This window comes from Pteropus medius, unplaced genomic scaffold (genome assembly GCF_902729225.1).
Source record: "Pteropus medius unplaced genomic scaffold, Ma_sr-lr_union100, whole genome shotgun sequence".
Taxonomy (NCBI): Eukaryota; Metazoa; Chordata; class Mammalia; order Chiroptera; family Pteropodidae; genus Pteropus; species Pteropus medius.
In genome coordinates this window covers 38,422,096-38,446,969 of record NW_024344378.1, presented here as the reverse complement: position 1 = coordinate 38,446,969, position 24,874 = coordinate 38,422,096, and the positions used below count along the sequence as shown (strand labels likewise).

Sequence of the window (24,874 nt, the reverse complement as noted above, 5' to 3'; positions counted from 1 at the left end):
TACAATCCTTTCCCCCAGAACCAGGTGAGGTTGAGGTTTGTATTTATAAAGGTGACTGATGAACCTGTAAGATTTATGAGCTCCAGAGATAATATGTATTCTTTAATCACCATTGTATTCCCAGCTACTGACACTCTGCCTGGCAATTGAGGCATGAATAAACCTTTGTTGACTAAACAAATAAATAAAACTTTTGTTATCTGCCAGGAGAGGAGTGGAGGCTATAAAGGAAATCATAGACTTAAGAGCCCTGGGTTCAAATCCTGACTCTGCCAACTTATTAGTCAGGTGATCTTGGGCAAGTTAATTTACCTCTCTAAGGTTCAGTTTTCTTTTCAGTAAAATGGGCATAACCATCTTTACATGGAGTTGTGGAGATTAAGATGCTGTATGCATCAGTAGGTTCTCAACAAACTGCAGACCTCCTCCTCATCATCATCGTAATTGCTATTATCCAATTTGGAGACAATAGGGTGGAAAGTACTCTGGTGAGGCCACAGAGCTCCTCAGGAAGAAGTGACAGATTACTCACACCCAAAAGGAAACAGTAACGTTTTTTATTAAATATTACAGTGGATCAAAAAGTACAAAATATCTCTTGCCTGCTATGTGATTGGGAAACTATTGGCACGTAATACAGTATCAAAAGCAGTAATAAGTACAATTTGGAAAACATACAAAATTGAGTGTTTATAGTTGGCTCAGCATTCTTCTGGTAGTGTTTAAACTAATGCAAAGGTTACTCAATAACCTCTCCATTGGGAAACTATATAATATCACTGGGCCACGTTGCTATATACAAATAATCACCTTACAGAGCAGAGGTTACATAGCTGGAATCACCAAAAGTATACAATATTTACAACACAGGAAAGTTTAAAAAAGTATAAACAGCCAAGAGATTATGCTGCTATTCTTCAGACATATTTCAACCATGGGGAGACAAGCAGAATATCAAATACATCAACAGCCAACACTGGAATTTAAGTGCTCAAGATAATCATTGCAATGGTGTAGGTCTCACCAGGGCAAACTTGTTCCCAATTTTCTTTAAAACTGGGACAAGAGTAAAACTGGACCAGATGGGACTTGGCTGACCACCACCAAATGTGACTTTGTGGGACACAAGTGAAGAGAAATAAATGGTTCTCTTTGAAGGCACACTACATAAAATATTTTTGTAGGATCACCTCGAAATTTCCATCAGACACACCAACACAGTGAAATACAGTACTTGAGAATTCATGCACCAGGTCAGAAAGTTGTAAAGTCAACATTGAGTTTTAACAAACCCTTCTGTATATGCCCTGATAAACAAGTGAACTTAAGAGCTTCTAGCTAGTAAATAAATAAGTCAGTCCTGTGGCAAATATTACAAGTTCCAATCACTTACTAGGAGAATACTTAATTCTGAAACGTGGTTGGGCTGGTTTTTTTTTTTTTTTTTTTCCTTTTTTATGTTGAGTTGCCAAAAGTTAAACCAGAAGTTCCATGGAAAGGCTTTTAAAAAATATTATTTAGACTCTCCAAATCTCCAGTAAATCACGGACTTAGTGCATTTTGAATTGCAACATTTCTTGGAAGCCACACTCAGTAAATAGATTTATGACTCTATTGCCAATTAGATTCCACAGTTTCCTTTACAGAACTACCAATAACAATGGTTGATTGCACAAAGATAGGCTTGTGCAATTCCATTCAATAATAAGGCCCCTTGAACTCAAACAATGCAAACAAAGCCCTATTTAAGACTTTTTAAACCGTAGTTCTCAGCCAATGAAGAATTCAATGGTCATTTTGAAAGATTTCCAAGATCTCTGTTCGGAGTTTTAAAACAAATAATACACTGCTTCTGTTGGGAATGTATGCCCCCCATTTCTCTTTATTTGTCCTGATGTTTTGCTGAGGGTATGAGCTTCCTCAGACAGAAACAGTTAGTCTCTTCTAGGAAGAGATGAGAAAAACAAAAGCTGGACTATGTTAACATTGTTTGAAAATGGTGTGATCGAACTCCAACATGATGAAACCAGACTGAAATCATCGCGGCGGGGAAAACAAATGCCCCCTATTCCAAATGGATAGGTGAGCTCCACCAGGGACAGACTGCCCCTCACCCCGCCCATCACCATTTTCCTTGAGAAACCGACTCATAGAAACCACATACGGTCTAGCCCATGTCTGCTGCAGAAACACTGGAGTTTTCTTTTCTTCCATGTCCTCTGATTCTGTGACCATTCAATCTAGTGCAACTTTCTTATATCTGTCCTGGCTAGCATTTTGCCAGCTGGAATTGAGATCTTCCCGCCCCTCCCACCTCCCCCGCCCCCCATCTTGTGCAATAGCAGGATAATCTGCACTCACACATTTATAATCTAAATTCTACTAGTCTATCTATGGTTCTATTAAATATATATATATTATTCCACAGGAAGGTAAATAATTAATTGAAGCAAATGGAACTCTTAACACTAGATCTCTACATTCTTTTGTTTCCACCTTTGGATATTAAGTATGTTACATTGAATATTTGGCTTCGTATCATGGAAACATTTCAGTACAAATGCACGGCATGCATGGCTTCGTTTAAGAGCCGCAGTTTCATTGTTTACCAGTTTTGATTATTTTGCAGTCGAGTTACCTATTTAGAAGTTGAAAATTGTCATCAATCTCCATAGAATTGAATTAAATATCTCAGAGGTAAAAGACTTGATTAACTATGGTTCTAATGTCTACTGGTAGTGTTGGGGGAGGGGAGGTTTGGCTGGGGAGTTCATCAAAGCAGTCTTATCAGCAGGGATGGGACTTCGAAAGAGAATCATTCTCTGTATTAATGGACTTTTAATACACTTAGAAAATGCATCCACCTTGATGTTACATCTCGGCAGCAAATGGAATAAAGTGGCAAGAATGACAATATACATTCTCCACATCTTTTGACTGCTTGAACAGCTTGACCGTTTCTTTCCAACAATAAATCAGAAAGCGGACTGTATTGCCAGGTGGTTACAAACATGATACCAACCACCGTATGTGCATGCGTACACATAAAACACGGCCCCATAAACCGAAAGAGGATGACTTTCTTTAGAAATGAGTAATCCAGTATGCCAATTATCCCCAAGGATGTGGCCTGGGAGGTTCTTCTTGAGAACAATAAGAAACGAACTTGATGAAGGCAACGAGACTACCTATTACATGAAAGACCATGGCCCAGGGAAGGTATTTGGTTCATGGGCCTCCAGCTGCTCATTTTCTTCTGGATAGTCGAGCTCCATCCTCTTCCCAACCCCCTTTTCCCGGACTTTTTAAAGGGATCAGGGCCAACACCAATGTAAATCATTTTGGCTCCTGTTCTAATTTCTGAAATTCCTAAAATATCTGTGCAGCCCACAAGTATGTCCTCTAGACTCTGTTGTTATTCAGCAGCTTGCTGCCAGTGAGGTTTTGTTTTTATGATTCCTCTGGTATGTAGGACAGTTTCACAGCCTAGATAAGGTAAGTACAATGCTTGATATTTTCACATAACCCAATACTTCAAAGCAAAGCATTTGGTCGGGTAAGCAGTGTATAAGCTCTTTCAACTATGCCATTTGTGAGGAACAAAGTCCATAAGTTGCGGATCTGCAAAGGAACGTTCTTTGCACTACTGTGTGCTCAACTGTTTCTTTTTCATTTGTTCCACTAGAATCAGTTGCTTCAATTTGTAAACAATAACTTTACCACCCAAAGCTGCTCAAAATGATAAGATGTGGAAAAAATTACAAACACACATCAACAACTAGGACAGTCAGTCAGCCTTTAAAACAAAACAAAACAAAATCAAACAAAACGGAACAAAAAAGACCTACAAACAAAAGCGATACTGTTTAATTAAAAAAAAAAGACGAGAGGAACTGGGAGAGAATGGAACTACCTGTATATAAATTAGGTGAGCAAACAGTGATACGAGTAGTTTTAAGAAGCAAATATATACAGTCAATTTAACAGTGTTTACTTCTCTGGATTGTTTAATAGTGTCAAACGAAAGATCTATTGAAGTTTCACTATACATTGCATTGATTGAACCTTGGAGAGTTTTATGAAAACAGGGGCATCCCTTGGCATATGCTTGCCAGTCTTCCTTGCCCCTTCCTTTGAAATGCCTGCCCCTTTTTTGCCCAGATTGTTTCCTGACCATCGGAACTCAGACGGGGTCCTCCAAGTTCTTCCTAGAGACACATAAATCCCTTCACAAGACTCCCGTGCAAAGTGAACGATCTGGGGTACAAGGGCATCTGTGTCGGAAGGGGCTCAAGACTGACCAGCCAAGGCTGGTGTCGTCCCAGAAAAATCAGGTGTGTTCACCTCCTCTCTTGGCCCCTTTGGCTGGAACTGATCTTACCCCCAGACTAGAAGAAATGCTGACTTGTAATTCTTCCACAAGCCATCTCTCCCAGGGTAAGGACTGAAGCTCTGTTAGCCACGCCACATGGATGCTGGGCAGAGCTGGGCTTACAGTTTTGTGCTGGGGTGTACGGATGACAGCTGAGAAGATGGAAAGGCAGCTTGAGGATTTATAGCAGCTAGAGGGTAAATGCTGTTGTGCAAAAGGTCCCCATATGAACTTCCTACAGGTGTGGCTGCAGCCAAGTGTCTGTACAGCTGCTGAGAATTTGTCGGTGATGTAAAAATTCCTCTTTGCATCACAAGCGAGTGGAAAGCCAGGGGCTGCATGAGTGGAGAAAGCACGGTCTGGTTTTTCAAGTACTGTAGAGAATGAGAATATCCCGCTGGGAGCCTGGAGTTGAGGCCCGAGTTACACAGGCTCCCAGAATACAAACCTGGGAAGATAGGGGAGGAGAGGGGGTGCTTGTGGCCTTCCACCGTGCCCCCAGAATGCCCACCATGCGCTGCCTTGCTGCCTTCGCTCTCCTGCTCACAGGCCTTCTCCTTCCCAGAGATCTCCTTGGAGGAGTCCAGGGGAGACACTGCCCGGGCCTTTTTCCCAGCAATCACGAGGTCCAAATCCTCCAGGCTGCGCTTTATCGGCCGCGCCGCACCAATGTTTTGAGGACTCATTTTCCGGTGCAGGATAGGGTGGACCATGCCTTCCATCTTCCTGAAATTCTCCAGTCTCACATGGTGAGGTTTTCCTGATCTTGAGAGCGCTTCAGGGTATTTTTTAGGAGCCGACATGGTCATGGGTGATACGCGACAGGCTTTGGGGTGACAGTCTCGACTCTGGTTGTTTATGACCTGGAACTGGGAGACGCCTTTGCTCTCCTGGGGCGCAGCGGTGGCGTGGGCGAGGCCGAGGACCTTGCCGGTGGGTTTGTGCGGATTCTTGGGAAGGCTCAGATCCGTTGGCTGGTCATCCGTGGTGGCTTCCGCTGCAGTTGATTTTTTGTCTTGCAGATGTAGAGAGGTGAGATAATTTACATGAAGCTTCTCTTGGTGTTTGTGGGAAGAAAAAGAACTGTTTTCCGACTCCCGGTACACGTCCCTGCAAGGGTACTTGGACGTCTGCTCATTATGAAGATGATGTTCAGTGTGTCTGTAGAGGCTGTGGAGATGCGGAGACGAGTAGAAATCAGCCAGGAAGCTGGGCATGTGGGAGTGGGGGAGGGCTCTTTTCTCTAAGAGTTTTTCCTTGCCCTCCTGAATTTCTTGCTTCAGGACATAGGAATCAGCAAGGGGGCTGAGGTGATGCTTGGAGAAGCTGCAGCGGTGGGGATCCGATCGATTCAGTTTGTCATGCTTAAAAATGTCATTGATGCTCTTTCTGTCTTCCGAGGGCTTGCTTCTGAAACTCTGCACATGCTGGATCACCGATGGCCGGCTGACCGCCATGTGGTCGGCGCTTTGGCCGTGGTGGGCCTGGGAGAAACCCGAGCACAGGTCATCCCTTGCAATCAGTTTCTTTTTGCTGATCAAAGGTGGTGGGGAGCCGTAGGGGTAGCTGCTGGAGAGGCTGGCCCCACTCACTTGTGACAAAAGTTTTTTCTTGGCCAGTGGGGACATGATGCCTGGATTGCCCCTTGAGTAGAGCAGAGGGGTGTAATTAAGTCCATGGTTCTCATTCATGGGCCCAGTCAGGTCTTTGTCTTTGAACATGTCAAATGACTGGACCACAAGGACCTTTGGGGTCTGCTTTAGTGCATTGTGGATGTCATCGCTGCCGAGCTGATCCACCTTCACGGTGCAGTTGGCGATGTAATCTGCCATCGCGGGCACTTTGTCATCCTCCATCTCGCTCTGGTTTGACAGTGGCGGCTGCGTGTTGGGGAAGCCGGGAAAGGACGTGTCTTGGAGTTCATTTTCAGGGCTCTCTGTAAAACAGCAGGGCTTGGGGTCTTGTTTTGCGTCCACCAGAACACTGGGAGAGGTGAGAGACTGTTTGCCAGCCCCTGGATCCCTTTCAGGGGCCAGAGGAGCACTAGGGAGTGGAGGAGCAGGGCCCTTCTCTCCTGCCTCCTCTGCCACCTTCTCACTGTTGGTACCTTGATCTGTTTTGTTGTCCCTTTCTGGGTCTGCTGTGGACACTAGGGGCCTCGCTGCAAAATCCTGGTACCCTTCCATTTTTTTCTTCATGTCTGCTGCTGGGAGAGGCTCAGTGATGCTTTTCTGGTTTAAAATCTCTTGTTCCTTCTCTTGCTCTGGTGAAACCTGATAAAATATTGCAAAAGACATTAAGGAGGAAGCCAAATGCATTGACACATTTTTCTATGAAATAAAATATCACATACAGCAGTTTTTCTTGAAAATAGGTTTGTCAATTAGCTCATGGAGGTTCTGTAAAGCTTTATCACTCCCCAATCATGGTTCTAAACAAAGAAATCTAAATTACAGAAACATTAGGGGAAATATGCATATTCACTTAGTCCCTTATGAGACACCTATCAAAATATCAAAGTGTTATATACTGACAGTATACAATCATATCACTCCTTGATTCTAATATATAGTTTAATTCTGAGGTTGTCTTCTTGTCAAATCAGTCAATTATCCAAATGGGTTTTAAATTACATGTTGTGCTTTATGGCACTTTGGAGAAAGATTTTTTTTAAAGTCTCTCTTTCAAAAATCCAACCAATCCAATGTCAACAACAAACAATGATTTCAATATAACTCCTTGCCTTCCTTTGAGAGAGCAAATCCTGTCCTAAGGTGTCTAATATGATGCATAAAATTAGCGATGCTTAAGTGTTAGTAATTTCTACTTAGTGCCATATGACATGCAGATAAAGCTAAAAACATTGAAAATTTATGCAGCTGCAACATCAGCCTGTCTACCTGAGAAACCAAAGGACTCTTAAGTCCTTCTAGGCTGCAACAAACTACATTTCTATTAAAGCTAAAAATGAAGTTGTCAAAATCCAGGCAGTGAGTGCCACCACAAATACAGCTTTTCTGTTCATTGAAATAAATTGTAGTCAATGAGATGGATGCTCTTTATGCGCCCCTATTGACAGAAGTTGTGGGCACAATTCGACCTATTCATTGCATTATGTAGCTGTGCAAACTTTGACCTCAGAAGGCCATTTTAACTTTCCATCTGTGCCCCAGCTGACGGACAAGCTCTTTCAAAACTTCTGTCATTCTGCCCCGACATATCTTAGTGGAGAACAGTTCCAAAACAGTTGTATTGAATTGATCCTTTTCCCCCTCATCCCTTGAATGTTATTCTTCTTTGTTAAGAAGTGTCGACTACATTAGCATCTTTGGGTAAGACTGAGGATGCTGGTGTAAGGATACATAAGAAAAAAATTTTTAAGGAATCATACCCATTTCATAGATATTTCTCCTTAAATCTAATTATATATATTCCTGTTTTTTAGGGATGTGTTATTATACCTAAGAGCTTTGGCTTATTATCTTTCATTTTTTTTTTTTAATAGCTGCCTTTTCCAGTAAAAAGATCATTACTTGTTCTACATTAACAATCATCATTGGTCTCCTGAGCTTATACATTACATGAAAGTATAGAAAAATAAGTACAGCAAGGGAAAAAGGCAAACTGCATTTAAATGTTAGTTTCTGATGGGGCTGTAGTTTGTAGTGGGGCCATAAGGGACACTCGGTTTCTATGACTTAGGCCTTCAGTTACATGGAGATCTATGCGTTTAGTTGTAAAAAAGGTTTTAGGAGGTCTTTGAAAGCTAGGCACAAACAGGTGAAAGACCCCTTTTCTAGGATGGCATTTTATGATCTGCCTTAGTATGTTACGTGGTATCTTCCCACTATGCAACTTTCAATCCAATTACCTGAAGATAGTGGGTTTGACTAGGCAGGCTTTTTATAAGCCCTCCTATCTCCACTGAGTTCACTGCTTCATATTGAAAGCATCAAAAATTATAAACAACAAAAACAACGACAACAATAAAACCCAAGCCCAAAACTCCAAACATGTAATCAATGAGAAGAAATATACCTGGTCAATTACATGGGTCTATGTTGGAGATTGGAGAAAATTCTTACAATAAGGTCAACCTCAGAGAGGGTCTGAGATTCCAGGTCATTTAGATAATCCCATCAGGATAACCTTTGTCACTCAAGACACTGCAGAGAACTTTTGGCACCTATAGGAAACAGGGTGCCTCTATAGGAAACAGGGAGCCTTAAGGCTTTACGGGTTTCTATGGACTGCAGGAGGTCAGTCTCTACTCCTGACCACGGTCATTTTCCTAAGCCCATGGGCTCAGTGCGCGAGCTAAGGATTCCTTCCACAACTAACAAACCAACCGTTTCAAACTTCATCCCTGAAGTGGAGCCATTCAAAGGTCAGCTGGCCTCTTGGTCCTCAGTTTATCCCCTGGTGCTTTGGCAATGCTGTACATATGGTATCTAATAGAACTCACTGATCCAAAACCCTATAATAAATCACCAGGCCAACAGGATAAAGGAAGAATGGAATGTAAGCTTTAACTTGGAATTTCCTTGCTTTTGGCCATTTATGTAGCAAGCTTGCAGATGTTTAGAAATCTCTGCACCACCCCACCCCCTTTTTAATTACTAGAGCTTAAAATAATTGTAAAAACGAAATAAAAACAAAAATAAATTTCTTCTTAGTATTAATACTATCTTCTTACATGGGATTCAGTTGGGTAAGTTGAATCTTAGTTAGGAGGCTGTTGTGTGTTGTGTGTGTGCATGTTTTAAACCAGTGTTTAATTAGGGAGTCTCTATGTGTTCATTATAAAACTGATTTTTAGGGGGTGTTTAATATCAGCAACAAAATTCCCTCTGGGGTTGAATCCTAGAACATGCTGTCTCCAAATGTGGCTGCTGAGGTTTTTTTTGTTTTTTTTAAATGGGCAGCAGGGCTTTTATTATTCATGTTGAAACAGAGCCCAGATCAGCCTCCATGACTGGCTCTATGCTGACAGTAATGGCTTCTACCGAAGAACTGTTGGGGACTGCCAGTAGCTGGGGCTTGTTTTAAAAGGTTCAGAAACTACCTGTTAACATAAGAGATAATAATGGTTTCAGAGGAATCATTTCAAAATTTCCCCATAAATAATATGTACTTAAGATGTTTCTAAATTGGTCTCAACCAAAGGCTGCTGCACAGAGGTCAATTACAGGAGGCAAACAAGTCTCTAAAGTTTTCAGGACAGTCCTGCAAACATATAGCACATCAGTTTCACCATTCCTCCCTGCTAGGTCCCACAAAGCGTGTTTTAAAGTCACACCACCTCCTCAGATAGACTGGTTGTGAAACGGCAGAGAGGCCACATCTTTCAAACTGGAGTCCCTTGGCTTGACACAGCTGAAGCTCTAGCTCCTTTTATCTCAAAGCTATCATTCGCTACCAGTTTTCTACAAGACGGTCACATCTTTCTGGATCCTGTTCTTGGCCTATCCCACTCAATACCACGCACTGCCTTTCAGCTACCGAGAAAACTGAAAGGTCCACTATTTGGGGAACTGTGAAGTTGAGGTGATTCGATTTCATCATTTAGTGCTGCAGCTGTGCAGGGACCCAGCTGTGGGTACAGGACTCCAGGAGACCCCCAGGCAGGGCTCATCTCACAGAGGTATTTCTGTGGAGGAGAGCAACTCACCTCGGATGCATCCTGGGACTTCAGGGCATTCTCTTTTTCTTTCTTGCTCTTAGAGATTTCATGTTTGACGCGTTTGGTTCCTGATACTTTTGTTTTATTCTCATTTTCCTGTGAACTGTTCTCCTGTTTCCGAGGTTTGATTGGAGGCAGGGGCTTATCTTCCTCTCCTTTAATGAATCTTTCATATGGCAGGATCAATCTGAAAAGATATCAGGAGAGATGATCAATCAGGGAAGGTAATTCCATTAGCATTGATGTTATGGGTTTATTTTCTTTTCTCAGTACAAGCAATTTATTGAATAACTTTATCTCCAGTGACGCTAATGCTTTTCTAGAAACTTACTCCACAATTTCATGATCTACTTCCCTGGCTAAAACCAGAACTTGGTGACTTACATTCTGCTTTGCAAGACCTCTTTCTGGTTTTGTGAATCTACACACCACGGATACTAATAGAAGCATCCAAGGTTACATTATCATCACTGCCCGTGGAACCTGGCTAAGTGCCAACCACAACATCACAACAATGAGAGCAACAATAATGATAGCTGCTGTTCATTTCTCATTCTGCCAACAGCTTTTTTTTTGAGCACCTCCTGAGTGCCAGGCAGTGTTCTGGGCACTGAGATACAGCAGCAAACAAAAGATTCAAAGCTCCTGACCTCATGAGGCTTATATTCTAGTAGGTAGTAGTATTTGCCAAGCAATATCCTAGGTACATAATACGAATTATTTCGTGTAATCTCTACAACATCCCTATGGAGCAAATTACCATATTATTTATTATAATCATACCATATGGAATGATAATAATAATTCCTATTATTATTAACTGATGAGACAATTGAAGCCCAAAAAGGTTAAATAATTTGCCTAAGAGTCACACCATGTGACAGAGGTGGAATTTGAACATAGTTCTGCCCATCTCCACAGTTTATATTTTCATTCATATCAAAATATAGACCAACCACTTAAGATAAAGAGCTTAACGAGAGGTAAGCACAGTGGCTGAGAGACAGCTGTCTTATCCAGCAGCTCAGAGGTGACTCTGGCATGAGGAGCTCTGTTTTGGGGTACCAAGTCAAAGAGAGCCCCTGTGAGAAGGAAAGCAGACAGACCACTCCAGCCACAAAAATCAGAGGGCTGAAAAATTCAAGCATTTTAATTACACAACTTTTTAAACAAAGTACATAAAATTGCTCTAAAAAGAGAACATCAAACAGCTCTAGTTTTAATCTGTTTCCCCTTTGCGACGTAGCTCTTGATCTGAAAGGGAAAAATAGCTGATGTAATTAAAAGGGATGGATTGCATTACATTCTCAGTTTCAACTTCAGTGATTAAAGTTTTTATAATGCATTTGGTATGATTAATGACTCACTGTGGGATTAATACAAGACTCAGCCTTAAAAGTATGAACTTTAATACAGCAAACATAATTTGTTTTAAATAAGACAAGTTGACTCAATGAAGAAAATGTACTTGGCTTATAAACAACATAAATCTGTTCAAATATCGGGAACTCTAATTATTTTTAAACTAAAACTCCCAGGCAGAAACTTCTTTGGTTTGGATATTTGTTGCGATCCTGAAACTGATTTGTAACTATGCAATTTGGATCTCAACAACATACAAAACTGTTCAGGTTTGCGAGTACAGACATGGGACATTTGTGATCATACTATTTCACTCTTTAATAAAATACCAAGTAAATGATGAGAAAATCAAATCCCAATTTATAGCATTTTAGGAACAAAATTCATTTACTGAGCATGCTCGGACAAGGTATGTGCAAGGAGGCGTGAATAATAGTTTCGAGCCCTACATCTGGCAGTGGGCCAGCCATGAAGATCAACACAGCCCATGGGGAATAGTTATCTTCAGATCCCATTACAAACTGAGTTTAAACATGTTACAGCTGCTAAAACTGGAAACTGTTCTCTCCATGTAGACTTACTAAAATAATATATGGCTGCCAAATACCTGCTTCCCACTGTAATATTACAGTTAATGTTTATATAATAAAAAGCATAACTAAGCAGAAGAGAGAAAAAAGCAATCTTGTTCATACTTGAATTTATTTGTCTCATCTGTAAAGTCCCCAACATTCTCCCCAATTCCTTTTATCTGAGTGGTTCCGCCAGGGACTTTATCCCCTTCAACACTGGCAGGTTGGGGAATTTTACCCAGGAGGGAAATGCAATGAATATTATAAATTTAAAAAAATATTTTAAATTGACTTCAGTGAAAACGTATTTTTTTGTTGGGGCAGATAGGTTTGTTTTACTTTTGTTTGGTTGCCATGGGAATCCAAGGAGCACTGAAGTCTGGATATTCCAATGGTTACCACTCTTCCCTCCAACTCCATTCTCTTCTTGAGATGGTGACACCATGAGACACCCTCTTTGCTAAGAAGGATGACAGAATTACCTCTGAAGGGGGGTGAGAGGAAGGAGAGAATTGGGTGGGAGAGACACCCAAAGTGAGCCCCAGAGGAGCCTTTACCTCAGGTTCTGACAGTCCTGGGCCAATCTAGCTCTCTAGATGGGTGCTAAGGAGACTTTTAATTTCCTTATACAATTTTGCAGGTTCAAGAGGCAGGGCAACATTTCCATTTCATTTCTTTTCTTTCTTTTTTTTCCACCCTTTACTCAACTCAGCAGCTGGCTGGCCGACAGCAGTAAAAAATACATTTCACTTTGCTGGTCAAAGGCCTAAAGCCAGAAGCAGGAAATCTGGAATTAAATGTTTCTTGTATCTGGAAAGAGGCATGACTAAGGTAAAACTGAATCCAAACACAAGTCCTGCTTGTTCAAGGCTTCCAGAGGGAGGGAGGGAGGAGGGAAGAGGAAAGAGAGAGAGAGAGAGAGAGAGAGAGAGAGAGAGAGAGAGAGAGAGAGTGTAAAGGTCAACTGAGTGGTTTTTTTTTCCATTCTAAATCACTGAAAGATAATTATAGTGGCTCAGGGGAAAAAAGCCTCCTAAAATAAAACAAAAAAGGCAGCAGCTGAAAGGAAACAAGTAGAAATATAACCAACTAAGCCCTTGAAGAATGGCATGGACTTGCATGGCACCCAAACAACTGCTGTTCATATAGTGATTTCTGTTAGGTGCGATTTTCACTGAATGTTTTTTCAGTTATCCTGTCATGGTACAATACAATTATCCCACAGGATATGATCGTATCATTTGATTATTAGAAGTTTTTATAGTACAAGAGGACGAAATTATTATAGGTTTCTGAACATTTAAAACATTTAATGTACATGTGACAGCTTTAAAAACAGGTTAGCCAAAGAAGGTTAACATTGCCCAGTGCAGGAAGCTGAGTAGGTTTGTACTGTACAAAGAATTTAGTATAACACAAAATGCCTGTGCCTTGCGGATGATTATTCCTCAAATATTTGTAGTACAACAAAGATTTAATCAGTTTCTAAACTGCACAGATAAAAGCAAAAATGCAGCCCAGTCCCCAAGAACTCATTACACAGGAGAAATATTTTCAAAGGACTGCAACTCTAAGAATACGGGTTGGGCTTTAGGTGGGTGGAAGTAATGGGGAAAAGAAGCAATATGTTCATTAGAAAATCCAGCGAGATCCTCCTCCCACCCCCCATACTCCCCCCTCATCTACATCTAGTCCTGGGATTGAAAGCTGGGCAGATAAATGGGTCTTTATTATTACCCAGATTTCACATTTCAGATTAGTAAAATGCTTATTTATGATGCTGTTAATGGATCTGAAATAGGTAAGCCATTATGTATTAAAAAATAACATCTTTCCATAGGCATAAGATTTGTAGCAGCATGAGTTTTTTTTCCCTAGGAATAATACAAGAATAACATTTTCCACCCCAAAGCAGAAACAGTAGGGGAGCCTTTTGCTATCACGGAGATTCTTATTAAATTCAGTCACTGTGAAAAGAAAGATTTTTTTTTCTCCTTTTTCTTCTTCTTTTTTAAAAAATAAAGATGACTTAAAATCAACCCAAATTAAAATTAACAAACCAATGGCATTATAACCTTGATTTATTAGCATCTGAGCCACTAAATTACCATCATACAAGAAATTGCTGGTTTGAAAAGATTTCAGCTTTGTTAAATCTCAAGTTAAATAATGGTGCTCAGTGTACTAGGTTTTTAGATCTGCCTCATCTGATATTATGAAAAATTCAATACATTTCTCTACAGCAGAAGTCAGGGGTCAGCAAATCTATTACTGTAATGTAAGTAATCTGGCAACCTGCCAACTCTTTCTCTCTTTTATTATTTTTTTAAACACCAAGGCAGATAATTTTATATTTACAAATTCTAAAATCCTCCAGGGCCTTCGCTCTCCTTCTCAACAAAAAGCAGCAGCCTCACGTTTGAGAAATGTATACTGCACGTGTCCTCATCATTTGCATTTCATACAAAAGAAGAAAAGACCCTTCATCTTTATTAGGCAAAATTCCCCTCCCCTCCCCATGGGCAGAGGAAGAATAATGTCAAATCTCATCTGAGCGAGTAACCACTAATGTCTTCTGTATTGATTAATGTTTGCATGGAATGACTGAACTTTTGGGCCCAAACATTTAGCAAACAGTGCTTAAGAGGAGGAATGAGAATCCATCTATTTTTAGAGCTCTGAAAAATGATATTATAATAATGTCTGGAACTGATTCAATCTGGAAAGTTGGGGAAAGAAGTGGGAAATCTTTACGGTTGTATTTGACCCTCGCCCTCATTACTTCATAGGTACTTTTATGGTATCGAACCAGTGAAAAATTCTTAGCCTCAAGATCTGCTGGTGCCCTGGGAACAGAATATTTTAGGGGCAGAGGGAAATAAAGGTGGTGTGCATGTCAAGGCAAAAATGCTACTATTCTTATACTATTAGGTATTTTTGTGGCAGTAGAAAAGAAATGACATATTGGTTCCTCTGGGGCTTCGGACCTGATCTGATCCCAAATGGAGTCATTACATCTTCAAGTTGATTCTGGGGTTGATAAATTCTAAAGCTTGGCTAGACATTTCCCTTCTGAGCCAGAAATTGAAAACATAACTTCACTGTGAAGTGTGGGAAGCAATCTTTCACCAAATATAAAGCCAATAAAAGGTGTATTTTTCTTTTTTGAAGATGAAGTCCACACATTTGTTAAGGTTCCAAGAAGTATAGAGAGTTTCTAATCACACATACTGCTCCCCTCTCAGTGTTCCAGACCATGACTCTCAAAATGGCAGAAGAGCATTTGGGCAGTAGATTCCAAAACCAAAGTCAGATACACAAACGTGCTATGTCAATGTGCAGAGAAGTGGGAATGTTCCCTTGGTGGGCGCAATACTCGTTAAGTACAACAGCAACTGTGCTGCTTTGGTCCTGCTCTTTTAAAAGCCAAGCTCCATCTGAGAAAAATGTGGGCTCCGGATACAGATCCCCTCCGTTTCATGGTGTGAGTTTCAGTACGACAGAAAAAAAACAGTGTGCAGCGTGAAGAGCAAAATATCGGTAACCACGAGAGCTGAGAAAGAGGCCTCTGATGTCACCTTCCAACAGACAAAGATGTGAACTGAAAGCTTTGAGTACCAAAACATGGAGGGAGGTGTCAGGCTGACATGCAGGCCATGGAGAAGAAGCCTATGGCAAGACCCATCTAAACCAAGAAAATGGCGGGAAGAGTGCAACGTGGATTCTACGTACAAGGCTTAGCTTGCCCATGAGCTACCAAGGGTAAACTGTACCAAGCTTTTTAAAAAGGAAGTAGCTATGAATAGCATCATTTGTATTCTATGCTAAGATACCTGAAAGGTATGTGGCCTGTTGTTATCAGTAACAAAACATGGAGACTTGTCTTCAGAAAAGCTCTTTTCTGGGAAAACGACCTGCTCACCGAGGGCTTTGTGACCTACTAAGGAGCAGCAGAAGATGAACAAGAAAACTTTTTGAAGGTGTTAGTTTCATTTGGCCCTGGAAGTGGTGGGAGAGTTGTTTCTTAGCACCCGTGGAGAACTGACACCTTCTTCCATGGCCCTGGAGTGACTGTGACTCTAAGCAAAAGGAGGAAAGAAAAGTACATGGTGCCAGGACCCAGCAAGATGATGGCTTCACTCCCATAAAGATGTGTCAGTGTGAGAGGTGGCTCAAGGACAACAGGCCCTGAGCTGGAGTTGCATGGGCTGCAGAAGCCTGGATTACCAGTGAGGTGAGAGGTGGGGCTAGAGAAGCCTAAGATTGTTATTGAGTAGGAATTACAATATTAATAGCACCTGCCATATATTAAGTTCCTATTAATACCAGGTACTTTGTATGTCTTAACTTAAACCACTATAATAAGAATAATACACAGGTACATTATCCTCATTTTATGGATGAGAAAACTGAGGTTCAAAGTAAAGTTGATTAAATGACTAGTCGAAGGTATACAGCTACCATGTGCCAAAATTTGAGTTCAAACACAGACCTGCCTGCCTCTGCTAGTTCAAGCTGCCTTTATCTCAGCAAGATAGCTGCGCATCTTTAAACACGGTCTGAGAAGCACCAACATAAGGAAGATACTGAAATGATCACCCTTGGGTTAACAGAATCTCGAGCTCCTAAGGAACTGTCTGAAGAATCAGAGTGAACATTCTCCTTTTCTCAGAGGCAACAGACCTACGTGGAAACAAAGGGTCAACCTCCTACAACAAAAGCAGCCCTATGGCTTGGGCACTGATCACACTAATGCTTTTATAATGTGCTACAACTCTCTAAAAGATAGCAACCCTAGTTGGATTAGGCCCAACTTGATGCTGGATGGTAAGAGAAAATCAAGAACCGAATCCCCCATGAATTTCACCCTGTAACACTTAATCTTTCCAAGTCTGAGGTTCGGATAGTCTCCCCAGCTAGACTGAAAGCCCCTATGGGACTCTGCTTCTATGAAGCCTCCTTGACACTTATGAGAGTATCTAGATTGATGTTAGCCCATGTCTTTCAAATGAAGACCACACTGGAGAAAGTTTGACTGGATATAAGAAGGGCTGACTATGCCTCAGGGATTAACATACAGGCTCACAACGGAGAGCAGGGACTGTAAAGAGCACCCAGCCCTCCTCAGTGCCAGCCAGCCAAGATGGCAACAATTCTTCTCACTGAGAAAACAATGACTAACTCGGAATCAAGTTGCATAAATCCATTTCAAGGGCAGATGAACATTATTTCAAGAACAGTAGACAAATATAACGACGATATTTGCAATATGATGTGTACGCCACAAATTAAAGTAGGCAATGTCTATATGTAAAAACAAGCAACCAACTATTACATTTAAGTCTCATGCCCGTGAGATACCATGGGTTCCAGAGCTTCTGAAATGTTCAATAATTCCCCCCAGCATTTATTATTTTGATCAAACTTTGTAATAACTTGTACAAAAACCAAAATGTTCCAAGAGGTTTTCAGTGGAAGAGTTAAGGATATATTTTAATGGTAAACAATTACATTCTTCTGTCATCTGATACTTTTTTCCCCCCTTTCTTTTTTGGAAACATGCTTTCTGAATTTTCAATAGTTCCTTTGTGAAGGCATCTGTTACTCACATAATTGAAAAGATGTTTGTGCAGTGGCATGCTTGAGAGTACAGTTATTTAATCTTAATGATAAAGCCCTGAGGACAGAAAATCATAAGTAGAAACCTCTTGTTATTTATCAAAAAGAAAAGAGGCTAAGACACCTAATCTATTCTCAAATTTAAATTCATGCTTGATGAAAACTATCAATAAAACACGGGACCTGCAAAGTTTCTTAAATACGATAGCTAGGTTCAAAGGGAAGTGGGGGTGGGGGAAGATAGAGTGAAAACAAAAATGAGACAATAAAAGAGCTTGACAAAGAAAAACTGCTGTTTGGCAGGCTTTTTTTGGGTCAAACAAAGAACTTGCTGTAGTTTACAGGATGACATACACACTTGATTAGTTTGTGCCTGAGGGTGTTTTTACACTCAACTGTGTAAACTCTAACTTCTATTAATTACAACTTGCATTTAGAGGCAAATTTAAGAATTTTTAAATAGAGATTTTTCAAAGGCTGTTGTTTATTTTTTTTTAAACAGAAACCAGTTTTTCTACTCCAGGGCCTGGCTAGGGTTTTGTTTTCCTTTTTAAAAGTTTCTGGAAATATCCAGGCATTGGAAAGTTATCAGAGCATTTTAGGCATGCTGAGTGATACCGACGGAGGCTCCTGCTTATGAAATTACCTGACTGTTCTTTAGGGAAAAATTCTTTATAGATGATAAAAAGCTACTCCAGGTATAGGGCGCTTATACCCACCCACTCAACTCAGGTCCCTTGTAAGAACAAGCTGGGTGAGGTGTAGACAAAAGAGCAGCAGCACAGCCTTAGCCTTCTTAAGTCTCAGCACTTTGGGTTAGATTTCCTGGGCTGCTGGTTGTTGATAAGAGCCAGGAGGCCTTCTGTGGGTTTGGGGAAAGGTTCGAGATCAGAGTGCCTGGGTGGTAGTGTTGCAGAGGTGTTACCAACAGAGTCCCCACTGGCCAGAGCCCCCGTTACCAAGACAGTGTTTAGGAAGAAGATGTGAGTCCATAGACTGGTGAACGCCACCATCGGTGAGGATGGGGCATGGCCAACCCACTGGACCTCAGGGCAAGAGAGTTCAAAGACACTGAGAGGATAAACTAAAATACCTGCCTCTGGTGTATCCAATTTAGAAATTCAGCCTTAGAACTTTCCTGATATCCCCTTCCACCACCTCATTCCCTATCTCTTCACACATTTCCTAGAGAAAACTGTTCTTTTTGTTTGGGTTTAATTTAAATCATTGGATTCCTAATTCTTGAGTCCCTGATATGATCACGATGCTGTGTGGGGTGCACTGGGGGTTCTCAAGGAAAGCAATCCTTGCCCTCAAAAATAGTTTCTCTATTGTTCTTGAATTCTACATCTGAATTATTTTAAGCATCATAGGATGATCAATCATAAGTTCTAACCTCTTTAAGATTCTAGATCCTTCAAATTCTAGATCCTCCTGGAAGACTTGGCTCATTCCATCTGGCAATTCTCTCTCTTTGATCCATGTTGAACTTATTATTTGTATTTATTACTTACTTACCTCTAAGGTTTTTAGAGCCTTATCTATTTAACTTCTTTTCACGTAGGTATATGGAGTATGAGTCGGATCATATGATAAGTTAGCTAAGCCAAGGATCACAGCACCTCCCAATTCTAATGCATTGGCAATAGTGCTGGGGGTGCCATATTGGGGAGAATTCTGAGGCTCACAGGAAGCAGCATCATGTTCCCTTAGTGATCTCTGTTGTGAATGTGGTAGCATGGGCACCTGCTCCTTGTTTGCCAGTCTTATGCTAAATTCTTTGGTTCATATGTTTTCATTATTCTTGAAAGTGTTTTGCACACGGCAGATGTTCAAAAACACTACTGGCTCTTAAGGGCAGCAGCAAAGGAAAAAGGCAACCATGCAAATGGCAAATCTATCCTGCCCGAGAAGCTGGCCACCAGGAGAGGGCTGCTTACCAATTTCAAATGTAATCTTAAGCTACAGTGATAGACTGACACTGCCTACATCCCCAAAAGTACTACATGCCACATCTGGACTAGCTTCGGGTATTCTGAGTGACACAAATTGAAGGCATCTACACGAGAGCAAGCCAAGCTGGGGAAGGTCTGTAAATCCTTCTCTGAGGCTTGACCGAATGGAACAAGAAAACTTGAATTGAGAGCAGAGCCTTGCCAAGCACATGGTGGCACATCACCTGGGAAAAGGAGCGCAGGAACGAGGCAGCCCTAAAAGGCATGCCGAGGTCCATGGAAAGCCACAGAAGGTGCTTAGCTCAGCATGTGAGAGTGTTTAGATGAAGAGTGCTTTCAACAGTGACGCTACTTCCTTGCCCTCTCAACTGCAGGGCACTTAAGCAGAGACTGGATTAGCCTCGTGCCAAAGATAGTTTGGTCCTCATGGAACTTGGCAGCCTGTTGGATACATTTTGCCCATGGGGATGTTTAGTTTAGCTTACGGTATATAAACTCTTTTCAGAAAGATTGGAGCCAATATTTGTAAGTCAGGTGATTTTACCTGATATTTATTCACGAGATAATAAAAATTATCTCGAAAATGAGGAAGAAGGTCTGGAAGCACAGAGACTGTGTCCGCCTAAGGCTGATTCCACTGGGCCTCCCTGCCCGGGGCTGTGTGTGCCAGTTTCCAACTTTCCCACCCGGCCACCTGCACTACCTATGCTACCTGCCTCCATAAACATTTGAGTTTGTGACCACTGGTGCAGGGCAGTGCTTCTCCAATGACCTGTAGTGAAGGTCTAGTTTTCTAAATGTCTCATCTGTTGCCTACTGATACTTTTGTAAAACACCATAAAAATAAATTACTAGAAAAGGCAAAATTAAAAAAGGCATACAAAATACAAGCCCTAATTTTCTATTAGATTCGAAAGACATAAAATTGTTCTGGCAGATTGCTATGTAAGTGTATCAATGCTTATTTGCAATTGCTGTGCTTGCCTCATCACGGCCTAGTAGCAAACAGTTCACAGGTGGATTAGAAAACATCTCTGAGTAACACTGGTCTAGAATATCGCCAATAGATCTCTCGAATCTAAAATGCTGCAATCCTGCCCGTGACTTTCTGAATCCTGTATTGATTAACTTCGAGGGCGTCAAAATGAGCAAGAATATACCAATGTCCTGGACATGAACAGACACGGGCAGGACTGTAATGCACCTTAATTTCCCTTGGCCTTTTCCCACAATATAATTAGCTGAGTTCCTTAGAACCTGATATATTTTTGGCATTTACCTTTAAGCGCACACTTATCTTACTTAAAACATGAACCTCCCACACCCTGCCTTCCACCTTCAGAGAAAAAAGGCCGAAGCTCCAGCTGACTGTCATTCGGGTTCTGCCCAAATGCATCTGGCTTGGGTACAGCTCACCCCAAGTCACTGCAAAGGAAGCCGTCTCAGCCAGGCGGCATGACAGTCTTGCCTGAGGAATGCTTACAGGAAAATCAAAAGGTTAGAACCTGAAATTGGGCATGGAGTCTTCAAGAAGATGCAGCGTAATTGCTCATTTCCCCCACAAACAAATACATTTGTTTAAAATTTTGATTTTCTAAATACTCAGGAAAGCACATCATAAAGTACATTTGCCTTAATGCTCCCTTTTCAATCCCTAATAACAACTTCATGTGTTCCACAGAAACAGACCGTGTAATTTATTCAGGAAAATCAAAACCAGTAATCTGGTATTCTGTGTAAGGATTTTTTCTCCCTGCATGTGCTTAAAAACATTTAAAAAGAAAATAAATATGCATGTGAAAACAAAGCCTTTAAAGTGAATTACTATTCCAGAAAAATCGAACTAAGGAAATTCCATAAAAGTTTCAATTTTCCTTTTCGTTCCTTTATTGATAAAAGAAAGCAGTTTGGGGCACCTTAAATAAGGAGTTGGACAAGAAAGAAAATATTCCACTTAGAAGGGTCTTGCCCAGGAGGCGGTGGGCATTTGTCTTTGCATTATAATCTACAGTAACTTTATCTATAAATCCTGAGCAAGAAATGTCCAGAATAACCACACTTCATAAGCTTTTCTAAGTTTGAGACATCTACGTAGCAACAGTCTCGCGATGGGGAAACATTAATGCTTTTTATATTGGTGATCATCTGTAACATGAGCAATTAAGTACAGTACTAATGGACTATGGCCAGGAGCCTGGTACTAATATTAAAAACTGACAGAGATGAATAGGTTTGGAAGCAAAACCAGGCTGACAAAGACATTTTTATGAAGTGCTTGGACCTATTTGATTTAAACCAATCAGAGGCAAGTTTAGACGAGTCAGGCCTTCAACGACAATGATGCATTCACAGGCATTGTACCATTTCTGCTATGCCTTAAATAAAAACACCCATTGATTCTTTTTAACAACCCACACTTTCATTATTACACTCATTAATAAACCCAAAGTGCACAACTAATATACAAGTAACATTTACTGAGGAACTGGCTATTTTTTTCTTTTGGAAAATGAAAACATTTACGGGAAACATGAACCACACTGCATGAAAAATAAATCAGTGGATAATGCATAGCAGCTCACTCATTTCTTCTTCGTTTTCTAGGGAAGCAAAGCTGGTGGTAGGGAAGTAGGAAAAGGACCAAGTTTCTATACTAGAGTGAAAAGAGTGAGAGACCAGATGAACCAGCAGCAGGGGTGGAGCTCCGAAGGCTCTGATCGTGTTTGGAAGGCTTTAAATAATTCCAAGCACTTCTCCAGATGGGACGTTTGCCACAACACCCTGACTGACCCCTTCCAACTCCTTGAACCTTCTTGAAAACGGTGGCCCTTCACCAATCTAGTCATCTGTTTTTATTGTGTTAGCACAGCCTAGAACTAGCAAGAATGAATGAAATCTACCATAATCGCTAAGTAAAGTTTTAGCCATGGTGTCTTGATCAAAGCAGAGCTCTTTCAAGTCCCCGGACAGATCAGAGTGTCCTCTGCCCTTCTCTCTGGCAGAATCATTAAAGTAAGGCATCTAGGGAAGTAGTTCCTAGACTTTTCTACCACCACAGCTCACAGGAATTTGGGTGACTCCTTTGAAATCCTGAAAGGTTCAAATGAGTGAGAGTGGCGTTATTGTGAGTCTGATTTTCTAAAAAAAACAAAAACAAAAAAACAACAATCATCTGGAAAATTTGGCACTTAACCCTTATTAATTACTAACTATTCAAGATACCCCTGTATCTGATCATAACAACATTAGAGGGGCCTAACTGGCAAAAAGAAATGCCAAGGAAAGGTTGAGGACCTTTCTAATCACCTGGGGACAGCTGTGCTCTAACCTGGGCTTCAGGTTCTGCACAGGGGTTTCCATGTTTGGGGTCCCACTTGGCAGCTGGATTATTGTCTCTCGACTCCAAATCCACCTTCTGTGCGCCATTTGGCAACGCTGGGACTGGGTCCCTGAAAATTACATGTCTCTTTTTGTCAGCCCTTTTTCTGTTGAGGTCCTGCAAATGGGGCCCTACCAGGCCAGGGAGGGCAGAAGGGACCTCTTTTTTTCTATTTTGCTTGCTGTTCATTTCAGTGCCAACCCAACAGTAACTTTGCAGCAGTAGTTGGTTCCAGCCTCTAGCTTCTTTCAGTAATCCCAGAACAGTTTTGATGCATTTCCTCTGAGGTCTAGCACCAGGGAGCACTGCCTCCTAGGTCTGAGCCCAGCTCCACAAGGCTCTTCCTCTGAGCTCCTGGAATACCAGCATGGGCTGGGTGCCTTTCCCTGGGAGGGGGTCTGAACCCTAGCTCTGTGGGGCCCACTCTCTGAACTTCTGGGTAGCAATACCCTAACCTCTTTTCTCTATCCGTCCAGCCCTGGGAAAACTGTGGTTATTACCTCCAGAGTGATGTAGTGCTTCACACCAACACTTGTTTAAGCAACTCCAATAATTAGTTCTCTTTGTTGAATACCTAGGGTGGTTTCTGTTTTCTTTACTGGATTCTGACTGATATACGCTGACCAAACAAATTCGTAATTCAAATTCAAAGACATAGCTTTTTAAAAAATTTAATCCAATGGGAAACCAAACCTTTGTGAAATATCCATTCTACTCCTAAGAATGAGGAGAGAAGAGAAATTAAAAAAAAAAAATCTTTAATAATGTTTCTTAGTTGCTAAAGTTTGAGGTATCTCTACTAGAATTTTTCAATTCGACTAATCAAAGGCACTTAAGATTCTGCTACTCCAGGAAGAGGTAAATCATGACACAAAGTACACAATCTTCAAAAGAATATATCTTGATATTTCATTTAAGATTGAGCGTTTTTTTTTAATGTGCACAACTGCTTGAGTAAATGTAACATTCACACACACACACACACACACACACACAATAGATCCAATCTTTTTCCCATCTCATCCTTATCTATTTGTTTTTTTGACCATGTAATGCTTTATAATATGTTTGATTAATATTTCATTCCTTAATTGAGTGAGCTAGCTAATAGCTGAGATAACTTCTTTTTCTAATTTTAATTGCTATCTGGTCCTTTAAGTTTGATGGTCAGGTGTTGGGAACATTTGTACGTGGAGGTAAGAGGCTCACCATCAGAATAGAAGCTATTTGAAAGTACAGTGTTTCTAATGAAAATGTTCTGATTAAAACCTTGAATCATAGGTCAAAAACAAGTTGATTATGGTACCTTGAACGCTATTTACAAAACACTTGCCTGAGATACCAGGCTATTTTGTACTAAGACTTCTGTAGTATACCTGTTAGGTACAGTGTGAGAATGTGGGCTTTTGTATTAAATACTGAGAGCGGTAACACTCTCACTTAAGAAAATGATATACTATGTTGGCAACAATGCTATGAAGAGTAATAATTTGAATTCCTATTACCAATTTTTCAAAATCCTTCCGGATTATAACACTCTCAAGTAAGGCAATCTCTTGGGAATGCTTTGTGGGAATTTTTCATGAGGTACTAAACCCAACTCAGTTTACTATAATTATACATACAAAAACATTCCACATTTCATTGAATAGGCTATACTAAAAGTGGCTCTATGTTAAATGCAATACAGATAAAAATATAGTTGAATTCAAAAGAAATATGACTAAGAGTTAGATGACATTATCTGAAGATGCATTTGTATGATCCAAAGGCAGGTGTTATGCTTCTGGGTTGAAGCTGGAATGGTAACTATGTGAAGAGCAACCATCAATTTATGTTGTGTTTTAGCTTTCAAACTAACAAAGTAAGTGGCCTGTTTGTTCAGTTGACTGTGTCTTGCTTCATTCCATCCATGGCTGTTATTAAAACACA

At 40.8% G+C, this 24,874-nt stretch overlaps 1 protein-coding gene across 2 annotated transcripts in view; it reads right to left on the bottom strand.

Moving 5' to 3' along the window:
• Positions 1–543: 543 nt before the first annotated feature.
• ARID5B (AT-rich interaction domain 5B) overlaps positions 544–24,874 on the bottom strand; it is a 170,992-nt gene continuing 146,661 nt past the window's right edge. For both annotated transcript variants that reach the window (XM_039871903.1, XM_039871904.1), the window contains 2 exons: positions 10,044–10,242; positions 544–6,645 (listed from right to left, as the gene is read on the bottom strand). In XM_039871903.1, the coding sequence (XP_039727837.1) occupies positions 4,492–6,645; positions 10,044–10,242 (2,353 nt within the window). In that variant the 3' untranslated portion in view covers positions 544–4,491. The remainder of the gene's footprint in view (positions 6,646–10,043; positions 10,243–24,874) is intronic.